The following is a 22,218-nucleotide window of genomic DNA, read 5'->3' on the forward strand; positions in this document are numbered from 1 at the left end:
TAGTTGTAATCCTTTATTCTCTTTCTACTCTCCCAGAGTTCTAATATTCAAATTTTCACGTGTCCCTGAGGACCCAAACTGAACTAAATACATATAGCTTTGTAAAAGTTTCTACATGATTAATGGTTCCCAATACGGTCAAATTCTAAAATGTAGATGCCTGGCTTACCCTTTCAAAATGAGCACTCAGTCCCTAAGCGGAAATCCAGGGCAATAAGAGATAAATTTCTATCCATGAAAAGATCAGGCAGTAGTGAATAAGAAGGATAAATTGGTGAAGAAAAAGGAACCATGATGGCAAATTATTTCTCTGGTAAGTCATGAAAATTGTTCTTTCCATCTCTGAATTATATTTAAACTAGATGAAAATTTGATCCATCTTTAGGCTGAGTCAAATAGTTGAGGACATTAGCACATGAACTACATCTAATCATCTTCCTAAAAGACAGTAAAGATAAAGAGACAAATCAAAAGGTCAAACATATATTTCATTCATTAGAGTATTAGGTGAAGAATTCTCAAATTTATGGATAAAATGTGGGCCTGAAATATAACCATCTCAGGAATATGCAAGGATATAAAAAAGAACACGTTCAAGGGTAGTGGGCACTGTAACCGACTGCTAAAATCATTCAAGCATTAACTAAAAGCTCAAATTTTATCCGAGTATACATAAATGAACTTTATTAGGTACTGTAATCTAATGCAGCTATATGCCAGTGACATCTGGCTGAGGAACACAAACAATTGCATATGATTATGAATATCAAGATTCTAGAAGGGGATTATTGCAATAGAAGATATATAGTTTTTTTCTGTTAGTCAAATTTCACTAAAAGATACTGATATTTTTAGTTATATTCCATACATTTTTCATTTGCTGATATTTAGGCAGTCCAGTTTCTTTCTTTTTAAAAAAATATATTTTATTGACTTTTTACAGAGAGGAAGGGAGAGAGTTAGAAATATCGATAAGAGAGAAACATCGATCAGCTGCCTCTTGCACACCCCCTACTGGGGATGTGCCCACAACCAAGGAACATGCCCTTGACCAGAATTGAACCTGGGACCTTTCAGTCTGCAGGCTGACACTCTATCCACTGAGTCAAACTGGTTTTGGTGTCAGTCCAGTTTCTTAATAAATATACAGTGCAACTTATAGGAATAAAAAGTTTACCACTGGTTTTAAAAGCAAACAAAATATTTCAATGAAAAATAATATAATTAAATAGTATACTATAGTAAAACATTGACAGGCAAAATCAAACACAATTATATACTAAATTGTTATAGCTTAAAATCTGTCAAAATAATACATGCTTACTTAAAGTTGCCATAAAATGTGTTTAAGCGTATATCGATCTTCGCTAAGGTATAGTTCACTCCTCTGGTTAGAATCCTTCATTGGCCTCCCATTGCTTTTAATTTTAAAAATAATTTTCCATCACCATTTATCCCCTCTATGACCTCTTCCACCTCCGATCCCCTCTCTACACCTTCCCCCCTCCCAGATCCCCCCTTCCCCCAACAATCACCACACTATTGTCCATGTCCATGAGTTCTCTAACCTCTTTTTTTTTTCTCTTTGGCTCACATCACTTCCCTCCCCACCCCCCACCCCTCCACCACCCACCAGAGCCGTTTGCTTGATCTCTATCTATGAGTTTGTCTCTATTTTGCTTGGTAGTTCAGTTTGTTCATTAAATTCCATGTGTGAAATCATATGGCACTTGTCTTTCTCTGACTATATACTTCACTAAGCATAATGTTCTCTAGGTCCTTTCATGTTGTTGCAAAGGTAGTATCTTCTTCCTTTCATGGCAGAGTAAATGTACCACAGCTTTTTTACCCCTTATCTGTGGGGAAGCACAGGACTTGGTTGGAAAGTCTGTAAGGAGGAATCTCTGAAAGATTGGAGGCCTCTAAAGGACCTTACCGAAAGCGGCAGACCCTGCCTTGACTTTTCCGAATAAGTCTGAGCCCCCGGGTATTTTACTGAAATCTTTGTTTAGTCTTTAGACATCCTTGCGTAAAGGACATTGCAGATGTATGTGTCCTCTCAAGGATGCTTACCCTGTTGATAGTATATAATAGTTAATTGTAGTTCAAGCTGTTGTTACAATAAAAGCCTAATCAGGCAGGCAAACAGGGCTGTTTGGTTTCTCAAGCCAAGTAGTCCCTTAGCCCTCTCCAGTAATCAATCATCTGTCACTCAGGGTGTGCCGGTCAGCCTTGGCATTTATCTACTAACTAGTGACCCAGCATGCGAAATCGCATGAGACACAGACTGCAGAAAATCTCGTGAGACCTGGGACTCCCCTGAACCGCCCCAGACCTGGGACTCCCCTGGATTCCCCAGAGTCAAGTCCCCGCCCACCCATGTGCACCTCAATGTGCACGCAGCCCTGCCTCGCCATGCATGCATTCTCCTGGTGACTGGTCTTTGGTCGTTACGGCACTAAGACCACTGGGTTTTTATTATATAAATGAGCACTTAATTCTGGCTTTTGTAAATAACGTTGTAATGAACGTAGGAGGACATATATTCTTTCGAATTAGTGTTTCAGATTTCTTCAGAGAAATTCCTAAGAATGGTATTGCTGGGTCATAAGAGTTCTTTTTTTAATTTTTTGAAATAACTCCACACTGCTTCCCACAGTAGCTGGACCAACAGTGCAGGAGGGCCCCTTTTCTCCACATCCTCGCCAACACTTGTTTGTTGATTTGTTAATGGTAGCCATTCTGGCAGGTGTGAGGTGATATCTCCTTGTGGTTTTAATTTTAATTTCTCTGATGAATATTGATGTTGAGCATCTTTTCATATGTATATTAGCCATCTGTATGTCCTCTTTGAAGAAGTGTCTATTCAGGTCCTTTACCCAAAAGACAACCCACTGAATAGGAGAACATATTCGCCAATGATACAACTGAAAAGGGGCAAATATCCAAAATGTATAAAGAATTTATAAAACTCAACACCAAAAAAAAACAACAACAAACAACCCAATTAAAAACAGGCCCTGGGAGAGGGGGGGATTAAGGGGAGAAAAAACAAACAAGCAGACAAACAAAACAGGCTCCATTACTTTTAGAATAAAAACTACACAGCTCATTGACTTGCATGGCTCTGCATGGGCTGGCTCCTGCCTGCCTCCTCTCATTCCCCTCCTCCTTTCTCACTATACCTCCACCACACTGGCCCTTTTCCTGGTTCATTCTGCCCTTTTTTTCACCTCAGACTTTGTACTGGGTACTTCGTTTCCCTGAAGCGTTATTCCTTAAGCTTTTCACATGGCTGGCTCCTTCTCGTTTTCCAAGTATCACCTCAACTGTCACCTCCTGAAATACATTTATCCTGAATATAGTTTTAACAACATCCCCCTCTTATTCATTCTGTTTCCCTCTCCCCACAATGTTTATATCCTTGATAGCACTTAGCATAATCTAAAATAATCTTTATCTACTAGTTTGCTTATATTAATGAACTATTTGTATCATTATTGCCCGTCTACCACTAGTAACAGTTTACAGCTGGAGTTCTATAAATATTTGCTGAGTGAAAGTTATACTCTCCCACTATGAAGAACTGAATCCGTAGAAGTACCACTATTTACAGGGAGAATGATTTATTCGTAAAAAGTACTGTAGTTTTATACTTACACTATGTACCATCTACTCACCTCTCAAGTACATAGCATTCTAAGCTCTCAAATGTAAAATCTTGCCAGATTTTAACTTCTCTTTAAGATTTATAAAATCTTTCACTTGGATGTTTATTGTTGACTAGAGGTGAGGCACATGAAATTCCTGCACGGGTAGGGTCCCTAGACCTGGCCTGCAAACAGGTATGATCTTTCCAGGCTGCCAGCAGTGGGCCCCGCCCCCTGCTGCTGTCACTGCCAGTCGCCCTCTGTGTGTGGGGCAACCAGCAGGGTGATCAGGGTCCCAGCACCGTCACCCACCCCCAGTTTCCAGTTCCCCATCAGGCAATTAGAACCTGCCAGCCAGGGGGAGGGACCGAGAAGTTGGCCTGCAGGCCCCAATCAGGCAACTGGGACCTGAGAGCTGGGGGCAGCTCCTGCATTGAGCATCTGCCCCCTGGTGGTCAGTGCGCATCATAGCTGACCAGTCATTCTGCCAGTCGGTAGATTTGCATATTACACACACACACACACACACACACACACACACACTAGAGGTTGGATGCACAAAATTTGTGCAAGGGGGCACAGTCCCCTCAGCCCAGCCTGCACCCTCTCCATTTGGGAATCTGCGGGGAATGTTTGACTGCCGGTTTGGGCCCGATCCCAGGCAGGCAGTCAGACATCCCTCTCACAATCCAGGACTGCTGGGTCCTAACTGCTCACCTGTCTGCCTGCCTGATTACCCCTAACTGCCCCCCTGCCAGCCTGATCACTCCTAACTCCCTCTGCCTGCTGGCCTGATCACCCCTAACTGCCCCCCCTGCCAGCCTGGCCACCCCTAACTGCCCCCCCCCCATTGGCCTTATTGCCCCCAACTGCCCCCCCTGCCGGCCTGGTCACCCCTCCCATTGCCCCCCTTCCAGCTTGGTTGCCCCCAACTGCCCCCCCCCCCAACATTGTTGTCCCGTGCACTGTGCTGTCCAGCCATTCGGTCTTTCCTCATTAACCCCCCTGCCAGTCTTGTCATTCCACACAGCCTGCTGTTCAGTTATTACTGCAACTGTGATAGCATCCCAGACAATTTGCATATTCCTATATTATTAGTATAAATATTTTGGGAAGTAGAACATTTTGAGATGGTAAATCCATTTAGTGACCTCCCTACTTAACAAGTTAATGGTTCCATTATGTTTGATTGCGATTACTTGTGAAGCTAATAAAGTAATTTCTTGGCCTCAAGCACAAATTGTTCAAATGCCACAAGCCACTCTGGCAATATGGTGCAGCACACAAAGCACAAGGATTCCAAGGAGGGTGTATAATTGGTGTTAACATTTTAATAATTATGTGCAATGCCAGTTTCCATTTATGAAAGTAATATCAAATTTTTAAGTTTTAAACTTTCATTTAAAAATGTACTTAGTGCTCTAACTGATTTGGCTCAGTGGGTAGAGCGTCTGCCTGCAGACTGAAGGGTCCCAGGTTCAATTCTGGTCAAGGGCATGTGCTTTGGTTGCAGGCACATCCCCAGTAGGGGGTGTGTAGGAGGCAGCTGATCGATGTTTCTCTCTCATCAAGTTTCTAACCCTCTATCCCTCTCCCTTCTTCTCTGTAAAAAAATTCAATAAAGTATATATTTTTAAAAATGTACTTAATAGAGAGGTGCAATGGAGATGTAAAATCCTTAAAGGTGAGATGCAAATGATTAAGGCGTGGAAAATACTGAATTAGATCACATAAAAAGTCTTTGTTGTTCTTTTATATACAATTAAACTAGTCTATTATGCCAGGTTCTGAGGGTACAGGATAATTAAGAACCTCAGCTACTCTCAAGGCCCTGATTGCCTCTAATATTTTTTTATTTTCCAAAAATAGTAAGACTTTATTAGGAATGAGTTAACTGGAAGTCCAGTATTGCTGTTACTCTGTATAGTAAGGTCTAATAACATTTAATAAATGTTTCATCATGATTTAAAAGGAATTTCTTTAAAAGCAAAGAAACTGAAAAGAATGATAGATTTCTATGTAATGTGTAATTATTAAGTGGAAGATATTTTTTACTTAAAAATTCGCAGACACATGTATCACAATAAGTGTTAATATTTTTATACCAGTGCCTTTTGTTGAAGACACATCTATAAATCCTGTTTAGAAGAACTTTCCAAATGAGCTTATGTATCAGAGAAGGAAATCTACCCTACCTGAGGAAACTAATAAAATGGAGAGCAATTGAAAAAGAGGGACACCAAAAAGATCTGAGCAAAAACATGGATCATAAGATTGTTTGGTTTCTGAAAATGATTCCATAAAAAAAACTAAACTGATCTGAACTGTATGACTTTTGCTTTTCCTGGTTTAAAACCACACTTTGAAAAGAAGCTATTTGCACTGCAGTCTACCAAACCAATCTCAGCACACTAAAATGTAACTCTATTGCCTTCTGAGAAATAGTGACCCAACTAAAATATATCTGACACCAACAACGGCATCATTAGACTCTCTCTATCCCTCAGGCTCATATCTTGGGAGTCATGTTACTGCTCCTTTTTCTCCATCAACTTATTCAGGTGATTTTGTTCCACAAATATTTACGGAGGACATAGTTTCTTGACATTTCGAGCAGGGAAAACACAAACACACCAGCAAGAGGTAAACAGATAATTACAATGTGATTGGAGTAATAATAAGTTCCTGGGATTAACAATGCTTTGGAGGCTGGCATGATGTTGTTGAAGGTGAGGGTAAGGCACTAACTGTGTATCACCTCCTCAATATGCCTTCTCTCCTTTTCCCGACAGAATCCCACACACCTGGGCCGGCCATGTGCCACACCGCAGCCTCCCTGGCAGCTGGCCAGTAGTGAGATTTCCAGGAAGGCTCTTTAAAGGGGCTGACTGAAACTGCCAAATGCACCCTTTTGAGCAATCCCCTATGCAATTCTACTTGCCCAGAGTGGAAGGAGTCTAGGGCACTGAGGATGCTGAAGTAGCCATACAAGCCCTGGACTATCTCCTCTAAGAGTTATTTTACCAAAGAGAAAATAAATCATTTGTTTAAATCACTCTTGTGTGGCTTTTCTGTTGTAAATGGTCAAGTCTCTTCTAGATATTTATAAATGACAACTATCAAGACGATTGAGATGACTTTAATAAAGACGAAATGCTTACACAGGATTATGAAAGATGGATAAAGTTTACCAAGCAAAGATGAAAGGAAAGGCATTCCAGTCAATTTTTTATTTTATTTTAAAGTCACTTGAGCTATGGCAGGCTGAAGTGAAGAGGAAGGGATAAATGAGAGGTAGTTAGAAAGTAAAAAGAACAAGATATGGTGATTAACAAAATGTGGAGAAGTTAGGGACAAGAAAGAGACTAGGATGACTTTCAGTATCCCACTGTGAACAACTAGGTCAATAGTTCTCCTAAGATTAAGAAAGAAAACTGGGAATTCCAAGATGGCTGCATCTGGAATCTCCATCTGTTTGCTCCCAACCCTGGACTGGCCTCGCAGCTAAACTACAGAGCAATTTTCTTGAAAGGCCAGAGAAGTGTAGCTGATCTGGAATACTGAGAACAGGAAACACGGGAGAGAAATATAGGAGTCTCCTCATGCAGGTACAACTGGGAAGGCCTAGGGATATTGTGACAGCGGGCCCTCCCACTGGGAGCACAGGATCTCAGCTCCATGCAGGGATCCCCAATGGAGAACAGCAGAGGAAAGAAGGGGAGTCCACACAGCATCCAGCGGTGGGAATCAGTGAGGATCAGTTCCCCTGGAAGATGTGGACAGCACCATCCCAAGCACAGTGATGTCTTCCTTATAACATCAGCCGGGGCAGCACACTCTGGTTAGGGACTGCTGGAGGGGCCACGAAGCAGCTATCAGGGTCAGCAGAGAGGTCTGCTAGGTGTATCCAGCAGTGACTTTGACAGGCTCTCTATTCTGTAGAAGGACTTTGAGCAGAACGTTGGTCAGAGACTTAGACTGTGTGGTTTGGGAAAGAGGATTGGTCATGCACAGCTGATCTTTTGTGCATGAGTGGCACCTCTCCCCCACTGCTGAGCTGCTGGCTCTCTGTGCATCTCTGTGTTCTCAGGCAAAGGGGAAGGGCACTGGGCTGGGAATCTGTGCCCACACTGCTTGGTTTGACGGTTTGAGAAGACAGCTATTTGGGAAGGTGGGAGCTTGGGAAGAGGCCCTGCCCAGCTGGGGCTAGCCATGCAGACTGGAGTGCCAACTGGGGCTGATTTTTAAATTAATATTTATTGTTGAAAGTATTACAGATGTCCTCTTTTATTCCCCATTGACCCCCCCACTCCATGACACCACCCCTAGCACCCAGGCCTTCACAACACTGTTACATATGCCCCCCGCTCACCCCATGCCTCTGAGATTCGTCAGTCTGTTCCATGCTTCCAGGTATCTGGATCTATTTTGTTCATTAGATTATTTTGTGAATTAGATTCCACATGTAAGTGAGATTATGTGATACTTGTCTTTCTCTGGCTGACTTATTGCACTTAGCAGAGTACTCATCAGGTCCCTCCATGCTGTTTCAAGGCTAAGAGATCCTTCTTTTTTGTAGCTGCACTGCACTCCATTGTGTAAATATTACACCTTTTTTATCCACTTATCTACTGATGGACACTTGGGCTGTTTTAAGATCTTGGCTATTATAAATAGTGCTGGTATAAACATAGGTGCATATATTATTTCCAATTGGTATTTTGGGATTCTTAGGATATATCCCTAGAAGTGGGATCATTGGGTCAAATGGCAGTCCCATTTTTAATTTGTTGAAGAAATTCCATACTGTTTTTCACAATGGCTGCACCACTCTGCATTCCAGCCAGCACTGTATTAGGATTCCCTTTTCTTCACATCCTCACAGCACTTGTCATTTGTTGCTTTGCTGATGACAGCCATTCTGACAGGTGTGAGGTGGTAACTCATTCTCGTTTTAATTTGCATCTCTGATAATTAGTGACTTTGAGTGCTTTTTCATATGTCTTTGGCCATCTGTGCACCCTCTCTGGAGAAATATCTATTTAAGTCCTTTGGTCATTTTTTAATAGGATTGTTTGTTTGCCTTTTGTTAAGTTTTATGAGTCCTTTATGTATTTTGGAAACTAAACCCTCATCAGATGTATCATTGGCAAATATATCCTCCCAAACAATGAGTCCCTTTTCATTTTGTTGATAGTTTATTTTGCTGTGCAGAAGCTTTTACTTTTAATGTAGTCCCATTTGTTTATTCTCCTTTGTTTCTCTTGCCCTAGGACCATGGTCGGCAAACTGTGGCTCGCGAGCCACATATGGCTCTCTGGCCCCTTGAGTGTGGCTCTTCCACAAAATACCATGGCCTGGGCGAGTCTATTTTAAAGAAGTGGCATTAGAAGAAGTTTAAATTTTTAAAATTTGGGTCTCAAAAGGAATTTCAATCGTTGTACTGTTGATATTTGGCTCTGTTGAATAATGAGTTTGCAGACCACTGCCCTAGGAGATGTATCGGCAAACATTGCTATGAGAGATGTGTAAGATTTGCTGTCTATGGTTTCTTCCAGATTTTTATGGTTTCACGACTTACATTTAAGTCTTTTATCCATTTTGAGTTTATTTTTGTGTATGGTGTAAGTTGGTGGTTTAGTTTCATTTTTTTGCATGTACCTGTCCAATTTTCTCAACACCATTTATTGATGAGAATGTCTTTACTCCACTGTATGCTCTTGCCTCCTTTGTCAAAACTGTCACTGTTCACAGATGACATATTATAGATGAAAAGCCCAAAGACTGCACACAAAAAAAAACTACTAGATTTAGTATATGAATTTGGCAAAGTTGCAAGATACAAAATTAATATCCAGAAATTGGTGACATTTTTATATACCAATAACAAACTCTCAGAAAGAAAAATTAAGAAAACAATTCCATTTATCATTGCAGCAACAAAAATAAATAAGGCATCTATAAACTTATCCAAGGCTGGAAAGACCTGTACTTGGAAAACTATGGGACATTGAAAAAAGATACAGAGCAACATATAAACAAGTGGAAACATATACTGTATTCATGGATCAGAAGAATTAACATCATTAAAATGTCCATACTAACCAAGCAATCTATAGATTCAATGCAATCCCTATTAAAATACCATTAGCATATTTCACAGACCTAGAACTACTCCAAAAATTTAAATGGAATAAAAAAAGACCCAAAATAGCTGAAGCAGTCTTGAGAAAGAACAAAGTAAGAGGGCATCATAATATTGGATATCAAACTATACTTCAAAGCCATTATAATCAAAAGAGGCTCATAATGTCATAAGAACAGGCATCTAGATCAATGGAATAGAACAGAGAGAGCAGAAATCAACCCACTTATTTATGGAGAATTAATACTTGACAAAGGAGGCAAGAGCATTCAATGGAATTAAGGCAATATTTCCAATAAATGGTGATGGGAAAATAGGATAGAAATATGCAAAAAAAAAAAAATGACCACCAACTTATACCATATATAAAAGTAAACTCAAAATGGACAAAAGACTTAAACATAAGCCATGAAGCCATCAAAGTCCCAGAGATAAACATAGGCAGCAAAATTTTTGGCATCTCTCAGAACAATGTTTGCCAATATATCTCCTACAGCAAGGAAAACAAAAGAGAAAATAAGCAAGTGAGACTACATAAAAAAGCTTCAGCATTGCAAAAGAAACCATCAACAAAATAAAAAGGGAACCCACTGCATGGGAGGATATATTTGCCAATGATACATTTGATAACAGTTGATTTCCAAAATATATACAAAAAGAAGACAAATAACCCAATTAAAAAATGGACTTCAATAGCCAAGAGGACAAATAATGGCTAAAAGACATGAAAAATGCTCCAAGTGCCCCAGCTGGTTTGGCTCAGTGGATAGTGTCGGCCTGTGGACTGAAGGGTCCCAGGTTCAATTCTGGTCAAGGGCACATGCCTGGGTTGTGGGCTTAATCCCCAGTGGGGGGCGTGCAGGAGGTGGCCAATAGTTGATTTTCTCTCATCATTGATGTTTCTCTCTCTCTCTCTCTCTCCCTTTCCCTTCCTCTCTGAAATCAATAAAAATATATTTAAAAAATAAAATTTAAAAGAAAGCTTAAAGATACTGATCATCAGAGAGATGCAAATAAATCGACAATGAGATATTACCTCACATGTGTCGGAATGGCTATTACCAATAAATGAGCAAATGACAGGTGCTGGTGAGGAAGTGGAGAAAAGGGAACCCCACTACACCACTGATGGAAATGCAGACCTACTATTCAATACATCATTGATAGAAATGCAGACTGGAGTAGTCACTATGGAAAACAGTATTGAGTTTCCTCAAAAAATTAAAAACAAAACTGCCATTTGGCCCAGTGATCCCACTGTAGGAATATAAACTAAAAATACTGAAACACCAATCAGAAAGAATATATACAACCCAATCTCACAGCAGCATTATTTACCACTAGAGGCCCGGTGCACGAAATTTGTGCAGGTTGTGTGTGTGTTTGTGTGTGTGTGTGTGTGTGTGTGTGTGTGTGTGTGTGTCCCTCAGCCCATCCTGCACCCTCTCCAATCTGGGACTATCGAGGGATGCCCGACTGCCCATTCAGGTCCGATCCTGGTGGGATCGAGCCTAAACAGGCAGTTGGACATCCCTCTCCCTCTCATGACCCAGGAATGCTGGCTCCCAACCATTCACCTGCCTGTCTGATTGAACCTAAGCCCTTCTGCCTGCCATCCTGATCACCCCCTAACCACTCCCCTGTCAGCCTGATCGACACCTAACTGCTTCACTGCCGGCCCAATTGCCCCTAACTACCCTCCCCTGCAGGCCTGGTCCCCCTCCCAACTGCCTTCCCCTACCAGCCCAGTCACCCCTAACTGCCCTCCCCTGCCAGCCTGGTCACCCCTAACTGCCCTCCCCTGCTGGCCTGGTCTCCCCCAATTGCCCTCCTCTGCCAGCCCGGTCACCCTTAACTGACCTCGCCTTCTTGCCTGATCACCCACAACTGCCCTCCACTGCAAGCCATTTTGTGGCAGTCATCTGTGTCCACATGGGGGCAGCCATCTTTGACCACAGAGAGCAGCCATCTTTTGTGTTGGAGTGATGATCAATTTGATATTACTCTTTTATTAGATAGCCATGATCTGGAAACAGCCCAAGTGCCTATCAGTAAGAGTGGGAGGGAGTAAGAGAAGAAAAAGAGAGGCTAAGAGTTAAGTTTTAATTCCGAGTTCCCGGGCCTGGAAACTCAAATAAGATGAACAGACTCAGAAGCCAAGTCTGAGCACCAGAAAAAATTAATGCATAATTATCAAAGCTAAGAGAATACATGGAAAAGCAGTGAAAAATGTTTCTCAATTTGGATGGGGTCCGTGGGGCCAAAGGAGGTAAAACTGGCATTTGATAAAACAAGTTTTCACCATCTGATATTTGCTATTCCTGATCTCAGGAGTCCGAGTAGAAGATGGGAACAGCATTCCCTCTACAAGAGAGCCACCTGAATAGGGTAGCAACCATTATGAATGATATTCAAGGAGGATGGAAAAGGCCATAGAGGTGAGAGGGTGATATTGATAATTAATATTAAATCTCAAAGAAGAATAGATTTTTATATTATGAAGATGATGGTCACCTGAAATAGCAACCGAGTATTAAAAAAGGAAGGGACGAATAGAAGTAGGAAAAAATTAAAAAGGGAGCAAGGTAGGAAGGAAGAAAAGGGAGAGAAGGAAAAGAATAAAGAGAAGACATTGCTAGAAATACCGGGGAGTGAGAATTAAACAGGTTCGGGGTGGCAGAACTGAAAGAGAAGTGCCTTCAGGAAAGTAGAAAATGGCAGTCAGGGAAATGAGATGGAGTGAGAATTTAAAAATGGAATGAGTGCCTACTACCTGCCAAGCTAAGAGCATTACATAACATGTGGTAAATCCTCTTGTAAGGTTCAAATTAATACTCTATTTTATAGATAAGGAACCTGAGGTTTCAGAATTAAATAACTTTTCCAAAGTCCTGCTACCAGTGAGGTAGCTGAATTTATGTCTGTATGACTCTGTTATGAAAACTTGCTTTTTATTACATTTTATTAAATTTATTATAGCATTTTTTAAAATTGAATTTATTGGGGTGGCATTGATTAATAAAATTATACATTTTTCATGGGTACATTTTTATAATATTGTATTGTATGTTCACAACCCAAATCAAGTCTCCTTCCCTCATTGTTTATCCTCTTTATTCTCTCCTACCTCTGCCCATCGCCCTTTCCTTTGGTAATCACAGTTGTTTGTCTACTTTACACATCATCTTTTATTATCTTACTCTTTTTTTTTAAATCCTCACCAGAAGGTATTTTTTCCGTTGATTTTTTTTTTAGAGAGGGGAGGAGGGTGAGAGGGAGAGAGAAGGGAGAGAGAGAGAGAGAGAGAGAGAGAGAGAGAGAGAGAGAGAGAGAGAGAGAGAGAGAGAGAAAGAGAGAGAGAGAAAGAAAGGAACATTATTGTGAGAGAGACACATAGATTGGTTGCCTTCCACATGAGTTCCAGGAACAGGGATCAAACCTGCAACCGAGCAATGTACTCTTGACCGGAAATTGAACCCAGGACCCTTTTGGTCTGTGGTCTGATGCTCTAACCATTGAGCAAAAACAGCCAGGGCTATTACCTCACTCTTTTAGTCTAATTAATCTACCCTCCTCTAAGAATTTCATTTTCATTGTTTATCCATTATTTCTCAGTGAAATACTTTCCCCTCAATACAGTACCTAATCCAGACCTGAGCCTCTGAATAAATTCTACTCAAAACTCATCTAATACCCTCTAAGAAATCAACAATAATTCTACATGACTTATTCAGTCTTTTACCAGATATCCCTTAATACCCAACTGCATTAGTCTTTATTTGTTACGTGTTCCTATTCAGGATCTTTATCTTACTTTGAGGGTATGTCTTTTCAACTATTTACTTTGAGAATAGGAGCCATTTATAATATTTCTCTTTATTCCTCCATTATACCTAGGAAAACTCCACAATACCAAGCACAGGGTAAATGAACACTGTGGTTCATAAGTAACAGATGGATACAAACACACATTTAAAAAGCACATAAGTAAGGAAGCAAAATCACAAAATAAACTAAACAGAGTACAACCAAAGAGCTAAATGATCTAAAAAGCAGGTAGTCTATGCCAGTTGGTTTGGCCCAGTGGATAGAGCATCGGCCTGCAGACCAAACAGTCCAGTTTGATTCCAGTCAAGGGCACATACCTTGGTTGCAGGCTTCTCACCCACTTGGGCCTCGGTTGGACTTTATGTAGGAGGCAACCAATTGATGTGTTTCTCTCACATTGATGTTTCTATCTTTCTTTCCCTCTTTCTCTCTTACTCTCCCTAAAAAAAGCAATGGAAAAATATCCTCAAATGAGGATTAACAATAAGTAAATAAATAATAAAAAGCAGGTAATTCATATACAAAGATTGATATATATAGTCATTAAAGGTTAGAAAAAATACTACTAAAAAAATTAGTCTCGGATTCAAAGAAAACTATCTTTTTCTATGTTTATAAATATAACTAGAGGACTGGTATACAAAAATTTGTGCACTCGAGGTGGGAGAGGGGGGTGAAGGGGGGTCCTTCAGCCCAGCCTGCGCCCTCTCATAGTCCAGGAGCCCTCAGGGGATGTCCTACTGAGGGATTAAGCTGCAGTCTGGCCTTCCTCTGAGGGAGGCAACCAAGGCGCTGCCCCCATCAACCTGCCACTGCTGGCCATTGCGGCCCCCCTTCAGCCCTCACTGCTGCCATGGCTTTGTCAAGAAAGATGTCCAGAAGGACATTCGGCTGTCTAGTCTAATTAGCATATTATGCTTTGATTATTATAGAAGAAGATTCAAGGCCAAAATAATAAAGAACTTTTTTTTCATTCCACAATAAATGAAGCTACCATTCCCTCTGCCTTTCTTCAGGCTGTATCTTTTATGAAATTGTTTTCAGAATAACTGTAAGAACAAACATGCCTAGGTTATTACAGCCACAAAATATTTTCACTATATAAAAACAAACATTTTCTATACATGACAAATATTTACTAGTTTTGTGTAAGAATTTACAATGTACACCAGGTGGTATGCATCTTTTTTCTTGTGTCTTGCTCACCAATGGCATTTATATTTACATGTACTTGTTCAGTAATAGGATTGTGACTACAAAAATAAGATAAAAAATCTATATACTAAAGTTCACCAAAAGCGAACATTTGTTTTCAGTTTCAACTTGCTTTAAGGCAAACCAGAAATGAGTATTAACTAAAATATCTATTTCAAAAAAGATAGTTTACATTAAAAAGAGCACCATATTTATACCAGTTTGAGAAATATTGCATGTACCTGTCTCATTATTAATTTCAATCTTTTACAAGTACTGCTGCTGCAAAAAAGAACCTTTTTGAAAAGTTTATTTAGTCTACTATTTCCTATTTTTGCTATCTAAGCCAGTTGTGTAGTGCCTACTGACATCCCTGGATAGTTGAGTACGATCTATTAACACTGATTCAAATGATTCTCTTCTTCATTCTAATTTGACTACCAAGAGTCAACACAGTAATCCACATGTGTCAAACACAAGGCCCGCGGGCCAAATCCAGCCCGCCAGGCCTTGCAATGTGGCCCGCACCACGCTGTCATCACTGCATTCCGCTGTCAGTTTATGACATTGTCAGTTTATGACTGTTCAGTAAACCATTCGGCCCGCGATTTAGGCTGGATTTTAGATTTTGGCCCCTTCTCTGATTGAGTTCGACACCCCTACAGTAATCTTATGTGTATTTTACCGCAGAAACAATCTCAATATGATTTATCAGAAACTAAACATACTACCTTAAGAAGAAAAAGATTACTAAAAGAAAGCTAAACAAATAAACAAAAAGTCTAACATCAGATACAATTTGAAAGCAATATAGATTTGACTAAAATGTAAGGATCTTGACCTGGTAACTAACACTGTGGACACTACAGTAATCTTTTCCACAAAGAAACCAAACAGATTCTGAACTCTCAAATTAAATGTTTTATTCTGTTCTTCCTTTTACATTTAAGCAAATAAATTTAAAATGACGACAATTCAAGTATTTATGGCATAGCATGCACATTAATTTTACTTACCAAATCATATATCTGGTTCGCCAACTGTACCTTCTCATCTGCATCTTCCAAAGCTTTATAGTAATCCTGAATAAAAACATTTGCATTTCAAGAATAAATTAATAATCTTAAAATATGTGTATCTAGGACATATAACCACATTCTCATTATCATTCCTTGTTATCACTGTCAGTCATCTTAAATAAACAATAAAACCCCAGTTAAGATTTAGAAATTGTGCACAATGGCCAAGAATTAGAGAAAGATGTTCAGAATTCCTAGAAAAGATATAAACAAAGAGAAATACTATTCCAAGTCTAGCCTCTATATTAATGAAATTTATATGTGGTAATGGCTAGATCTTTTCCTTTAAATTTTTTTTTTTTGAAGTTAAACTTTATTCTAATTTGTAAATAACATTTAAAGTCTCCAGTTTTAAAACATGGTTTTTTTTGTTGTTTTTTTTTTATAAAAGTACAACTATTGAAAAAATGCTAACCTGAATGTCTGTTTTCCAATTGCTGTATAACTCTCATTTTAAGTTAGGTATCAATTCATACAGCTCAACCTATACTTAAGATTCTCCTCAGTAGAAAGCAAATGAATTGTTTCAAAAAAAAGATTCTATGAAATGTTCCTGGAGAGTCAGACTTCTCAGAGTATATGAAAGCTGTGCTATACCAAAAACTTAACAGATTAAAGATAACGAATGACTTTGGGATGTATATATATGTGATGTCTATATTCAAACACCCGTAAGCCTCCACGTATCCTCTAAACCAGGACCAATTTTGTCGTAAATTCTAAATTATTTTTCTCCTAACAGAAATAATCTTCCCCCCCATGTGGTAAAATAAATGACACCACTACTCTAAATTTGTAGTTTTCAAATTTAGTAGCTGATCCTTGAACAATTCTATGGATGCTGGAGTTGGGGGCGTCATTATTACTCAAAGGCATTAAAGGACCTGTCCCGTGTCACAGAGCTAAATGGTAGTCATCACCAAAGCCAGGTGTCTGAAGTAGCTCTTTCAATGAATGCCAAACAAACTAAACCCTATCCTTAAAGCAAACCTTGTGGGGAGAGCTGATATCCGTTCTAATCTTAAAGACAGCTATAGGTACTATACAACTAATTAAAAACTCAAGGAAATCTTTACTTTTAGGCCTAGTTCATGTATGAATTTAGCTTTAAACTAAAATATTTTTAAAGAATCCTTCCCAGATCTTAAGATTCTGTTCTGTGATAACACCAACTTGGGTACCTAATAATATAAAAAATATGCTTCAAGTCCTGCTAATTAAAAGTGTACTTTTTGAGGAATCCAAGATGGCTGCACAGGTAAACACCTAACCGCAGCCGCACACAACAATTTCAATAAAATACAACTAAAATATAAAATGGACATTACCCAGAACTACAGGAAAGTCAACTGACTGGAAATTCTACAACGAGAAGCAAGGAGAAAACTAGAAGGAAGAGCGGAGGAGCTGTAAAAGCCTAAGGTACGGAGACATGCGGCACGCGCGGAGAGGACGGAGCCAGAGAGGAGGGGCGGCTGAGTGCCTGGCTTGCGTTCCCTAGTGGGAAGGAGATAAAAGCTCCGACTGTGCTAAACCCCAGACCCGACAGTGCTGAACCCCAGTTCTAGGCCAGACCCCGGGGACCCAGGCTCAAACAGAGGGAGCTTGGCTGTAAGGCGGAAGCCCAGAGGAGCGGCGAAAGGAGGTCCCAGAGGCGCGCACATTGCACGCAGAGAAGGGACGGTCGACTGTGCAGTGGGATTGCCATGGCGGGAAGGAGACAGGAGCTCCAGACTGCTCTGAACGCCACCTCCAACCCCACTTCCAACTGAACTGAACCCCAATACCGGGCTCATTGGGGGAGAGCCTAAACTGTTTGGTAGCAGGCGAAAATCGAGGGCACCTGTCTCTCAGAGGCGCTTGCAATGAGTACTGAAGGACTCTGGGGATTACTGAGACTCAGGAACCACATAGGGCGGGGCTGATGGAAGCCAAGGCTGCAGGCTCCACCCTGAAACCCCGTCCCATCAGGGAAGCTGCTAAAATGCAACGAAATAGATCACAAACGAAAGAAATGGAGGACAAAAAGTGACTGGATATAGAGTTCAAATCTACGCTTATAAGGTTTTTCAAGAATTTCCTAGAAAAGATCGATAAGACCTATGAGGATATGAAAAGGGATCAACTAGAATTAATAAGGAATCAACAAGAAATGATAAGGGATCAACAAGAAATAAAGAATACATTGTCTGAAATAAAAAATATTATACAGAGTCCTAAAAACAGAATGGAAGATAGCAAGAATCAAGTCAAAGATTTGGAACATAAAGAGCCAGAAGACACTCCTCCGCAGAAGCTTGAAGGCAAGAGAATCCAGAAAATCTTACATAAAAAAGATAATGTAAGAAACCTCTGGGACAACTTCAAGTGAACCAACATCAGAATTATGGGGGTCCCAGAAGATGAGAGAGAGCAAGATATCAAAAACATACTGAAAGAAATAGTGACAGAAAACTTCCCCCACCTGGTGAAAGAATTAGACTTACAAGTCCAGGAAGCACACAGAACCCCAAACAAAAGGAATCCAAAGAGGACCACACCAAGACACATCATAATTAAAATTCCAAGAGCAAAAGACAAAGAGAGAATATTAAAAGCAGCAAGAGAAAAGCAGGTAGTTACCTATAAAGGAGCACCTATACGATTGTCAGCTGATTTCTCAACAGAAACCATGCAGGCCAGACGGGAATGGCAAGAAATATTCAAGGTGATGAATAGTAAGAACCTACAGCCAAAGATAATCTATCCAGCAAAGCTATCACTCAGAATCGAAGGTCAGATAAAGAGCTTCACTAATAAAAAAAAAGTTAAAGGAGTTCATTACCACCAAACCAGAATTATATGAATTGCTGAAGGGGGTTCTTTCAGAAGAGAAAGAAAATAAAGATAAAAATTATGAACAACGAATACGTAAATATCAACAAGTGAATTTAAAAAACAAGGAAATTAAAAAAAAAATCTGATGAACAATATTAACTGTTAAATATAATAGAATCAGAGGTATGGAAGGGGAGTGAACTGACGATTCTTGGGGAAAAGGGAAGAGGGGGATGTGGGAAGAGACTGAACATAAACTGTGCACCTATGGATGAGGACAATGGGGAGTGGGGAAAGGGCAGAGGCTGGGGTGGGAACCTGGTGGAGGAGAGCAATGGGGGGGGAGGAGGAACATTTGTAATAATATGAATAATAAAAATTTATTAAAATAAATTAAAATAAATAAATAAATAAAAAGAATTTGGGATTAAAAAATAATAATAAAATAAATTAATTAATTAATTTTAAAAAATAAATAAAAGTGTACTTTTTTATGGCTCTTAACTCTCTAATAAAAGTCACTAATTACTGAAACAACTTTTAAATAAATAACCAAAATGCTTCAATGAAGCTCTAAAACACAACAAATTATTTAAATTCTAAGAAGCCATTGGTAACTTTCCCTCATTTTGATATCCAGAAAACTATTTTTAAAATATCTTTCACAGAGTCCCAATTTTAACTGACAAATCACTCAGAATGTTGAACATACTTTTTTGATGGATGCCATTTGTTCTTCTCTCCACTCTGGTTTATTTTTCTTTGCATTCAAAAAGAATTCACTGACTCTTTGCTCTAGTTGATCCATTGCATCTATGACATAACAAAAACATTTCATATTTAGACGATCAAGTTCATACACTGAATATACATGCTTTGACTTGGGGAACGAAACAAATATCTGACAAAGTACACACCTTTACTTGGTCACTAACTTTAAATATGGCAGCTTTAATTTGTAAATACAGAATGCCTTAATTACCTTAGTAAAAAACAAAGTTACAATTTTCCCTACTATCAATTTTTGTTGATGTTATTTCAAAGCTTTTTCCAATAGTCAATGTAGTCAACAATATAGATAGCTCTATACTGTAGTCTCTGAATAGTACAGTCTTGGGTCAAAAGGTAATGGTATTAAATCAGCCAAATGTGTCAAAACATGATGTCTTATCGTAAGTACCACTAGGAAATTGACATATTCTTTTAATAAGCAAACATGATAAAAAATTTTAACCTCTTGCTATATGGCCTTAAACACATGATCATCTCCTATCTATGATTAAAAGCAGTAGGTACAATCATTTATTCACTTAATATAGTATATTATTTATCCTAGATACATTTTTTTCTAAATGTGTGCCAAGAATAGTCATTCCAGACTGCTCAAAGAAGAAAAATAAATAAAAGGGATTCTGTTGCCACATAAATTAAGGAAAACATTTTTACTATATCCTCCTTTTGGAGATTTTCCATGAAATAATAGCTCTTTAAAGATTCTGAGATCTTACAGTTAATTTTTAAGAGAATTTTCCTTTGTTTAAATAAGCATTTCCAATCTTATTTGCTAACGAAGTCTCTTTTGTTAATCCATAACTATCAACTTTAGAAAATTCTAATTATTATTAAAAATGTAAGTTTAAAAACCTCTAATTTATATAATCTAAGTCCAAATTGCAAGAAAATTTAAAATTTGTAATAAATAATAAAAAAGCATAAAGTAAGTTACTCCTTATTGAGTGCCTACTTACTATCAGGCACTGTATGTTCTAATTTATCTGTATTATTTTATTTTTTAATACATTTTTATTGATTTGAGAGAGGAAGGGAGAGATAGAAACATCAATGATGAAAGGGAATCATTGACTAGCTTTGCCTCCTGTACACCCCCTACTGGAAGTCGAGCCTGCAACCCAGGCCAGTGCCCTTGACTGGAATCGAACCCCTTTCAGTCCACAGGCTGAGGCTCTAACCACTGAACAAAACCGGCTACGGCTATCTATATTATTTTAATTCCGAGATGATTCTCATTTTGTGGATGAAAAACCCTCAGAAGTGGTAATGAAGCCAAGGTCAATGAGAAGTCAGTAATAATAAATAAGCTCAGATCTGAATGAACTTCAAAATCTGTGCTCAAACCTATTGATAACTGCTATTTTAGCAAGTTTTTAGCATTTCAACTACATTAAAGTTACAATGAACTTTGTGAGTGAGAGGGCAGGGCGGGGCAAGGATGAGCTCCCAACTCCACCCCGCAGGGCGGAGTTATCCCTAGCCGCGCCCCAGGATGGAGCCGGTGAAATGTGGCCGGCGTGGTGTTGCGGGGCCCCCTGGCGGCGTTGGGTCGGAGGGGGTGCTCCCGCGGGGCTCAGTCTGCGCGGTGGAGCGCAGCTGGGCAGTGGTGGCCTGGCTCGGGGAGCAGGCACCTGGGTTAATCTGCTGGCTGCCCGGAGAAGGGGAAGTGGAGCCGGGAAGCCGCTGGGGCGACCCGCGCTTTCTCTCTGGGGGCCGCCTGAGTAGTGTGGCTGGGGCTGCAGTGGCAGCAGCCTCGCTGCTCCGGGGGCCTGGGCTCTGGTGGCCTGGGCCGGCATGGAGGCATCTGGTCCCTGGCGACATCGGGTACTGGAGAAGAGCTCAAGAGCGAATCTCTGTGCTCAGTAAAGTGAAAAGGCCAGTTCAAAACGAGTGCGCATAGTTTTGGGCTGTGCTTAAAACTTTTCTGTGTACAAAATGAGCCAGAATGAGGTTTAAAAATAGTGAAGATAACCGAGAAATAAATTAAAACTAATTTCCCAAGTCATTGTAAGCAGCTTTTGAAATTCCCAGCCTTGAGGCAGAAACTAGAGGATGATGGCGGAGAGGCTTCAGGTAAAGAATGTGTTCATTTGCATTTGAATGCTGCTCCAGCAGCAGGGAATGGCAGGTAATTGGTGGTGAAGAAGCCCACAATGGTTCCTCTTCCTTGTCATTGGTATCAACTAAGCAGAGTTATATAGCTACTTAAGTATGAATTGTGATTGACCTATAATTTCCTGACATTGTCTTAAATCCTAGTAAACTGCCTCTGGTGTGGAGAGGTCTAGGGGAGGCCGGAGAGCGCAAGACTATTAGCTCTCCTACAAAGAGATTATTCAGTGCTTTGTTTGAACTTCAGAAAAAAAAATTTTGAGATCTGAAAAAACTGTATGATTAGATTTGTTGCTGAAACTTTACCCTAAATAAGCAGGATGTATTAAAAATGTAATGTTATTAATCTAAAAAAATGCCAAATATATTTGACTTGCCAGCTTTAAAAGCTCAAAGTATAAATTAAATTAGGAAAAGTTAATTGCAGTAACTAGATGCCTAGTATATGGCAGACTAAACTGTATTATATATGTTAAGAATAAGCAATAATGATCAAAAATCTCAAGGGTTGATTTATTCTCATTTGTCAGATGAAAAAGTATGTAATGCTTACACTTAAAAAATTATTTTAAGTCAGTTTTTCTGAAGTAATGTTTAATGT

General features: G+C 39.6%; 1 protein-coding gene across 1 annotated transcript in view; it reads right to left on the reverse strand.

Moving 5' to 3' along the window:
- The window catches only part of ING3 (inhibitor of growth family member 3), a 41,796-nt gene that overhangs the window by 14,672 nt on the left and 4,906 nt on the right, over nt 1–22,218 (reverse strand). The window contains exons 3-4 of the mRNA XM_084897018.1: nt 19,426–19,526; nt 15,834–15,899 (exon numbers count right to left, since the gene is read on the reverse strand). Of these exons, the coding sequence (XP_084753144.1) occupies nt 15,834–15,899; nt 19,426–19,526 (167 nt within the window). The remainder of the gene's footprint in view (nt 1–15,833; nt 15,900–19,425; nt 19,527–22,218) is intronic.

Source organism: Pipistrellus hanaki (assembly GCF_964339955.1).
Source record: "Pipistrellus hanaki genome assembly, chromosome: 10".
In the NCBI taxonomy this organism is placed as follows: domain Eukaryota; kingdom Metazoa; phylum Chordata; class Mammalia; order Chiroptera; family Vespertilionidae; genus Pipistrellus; species Pipistrellus hanaki.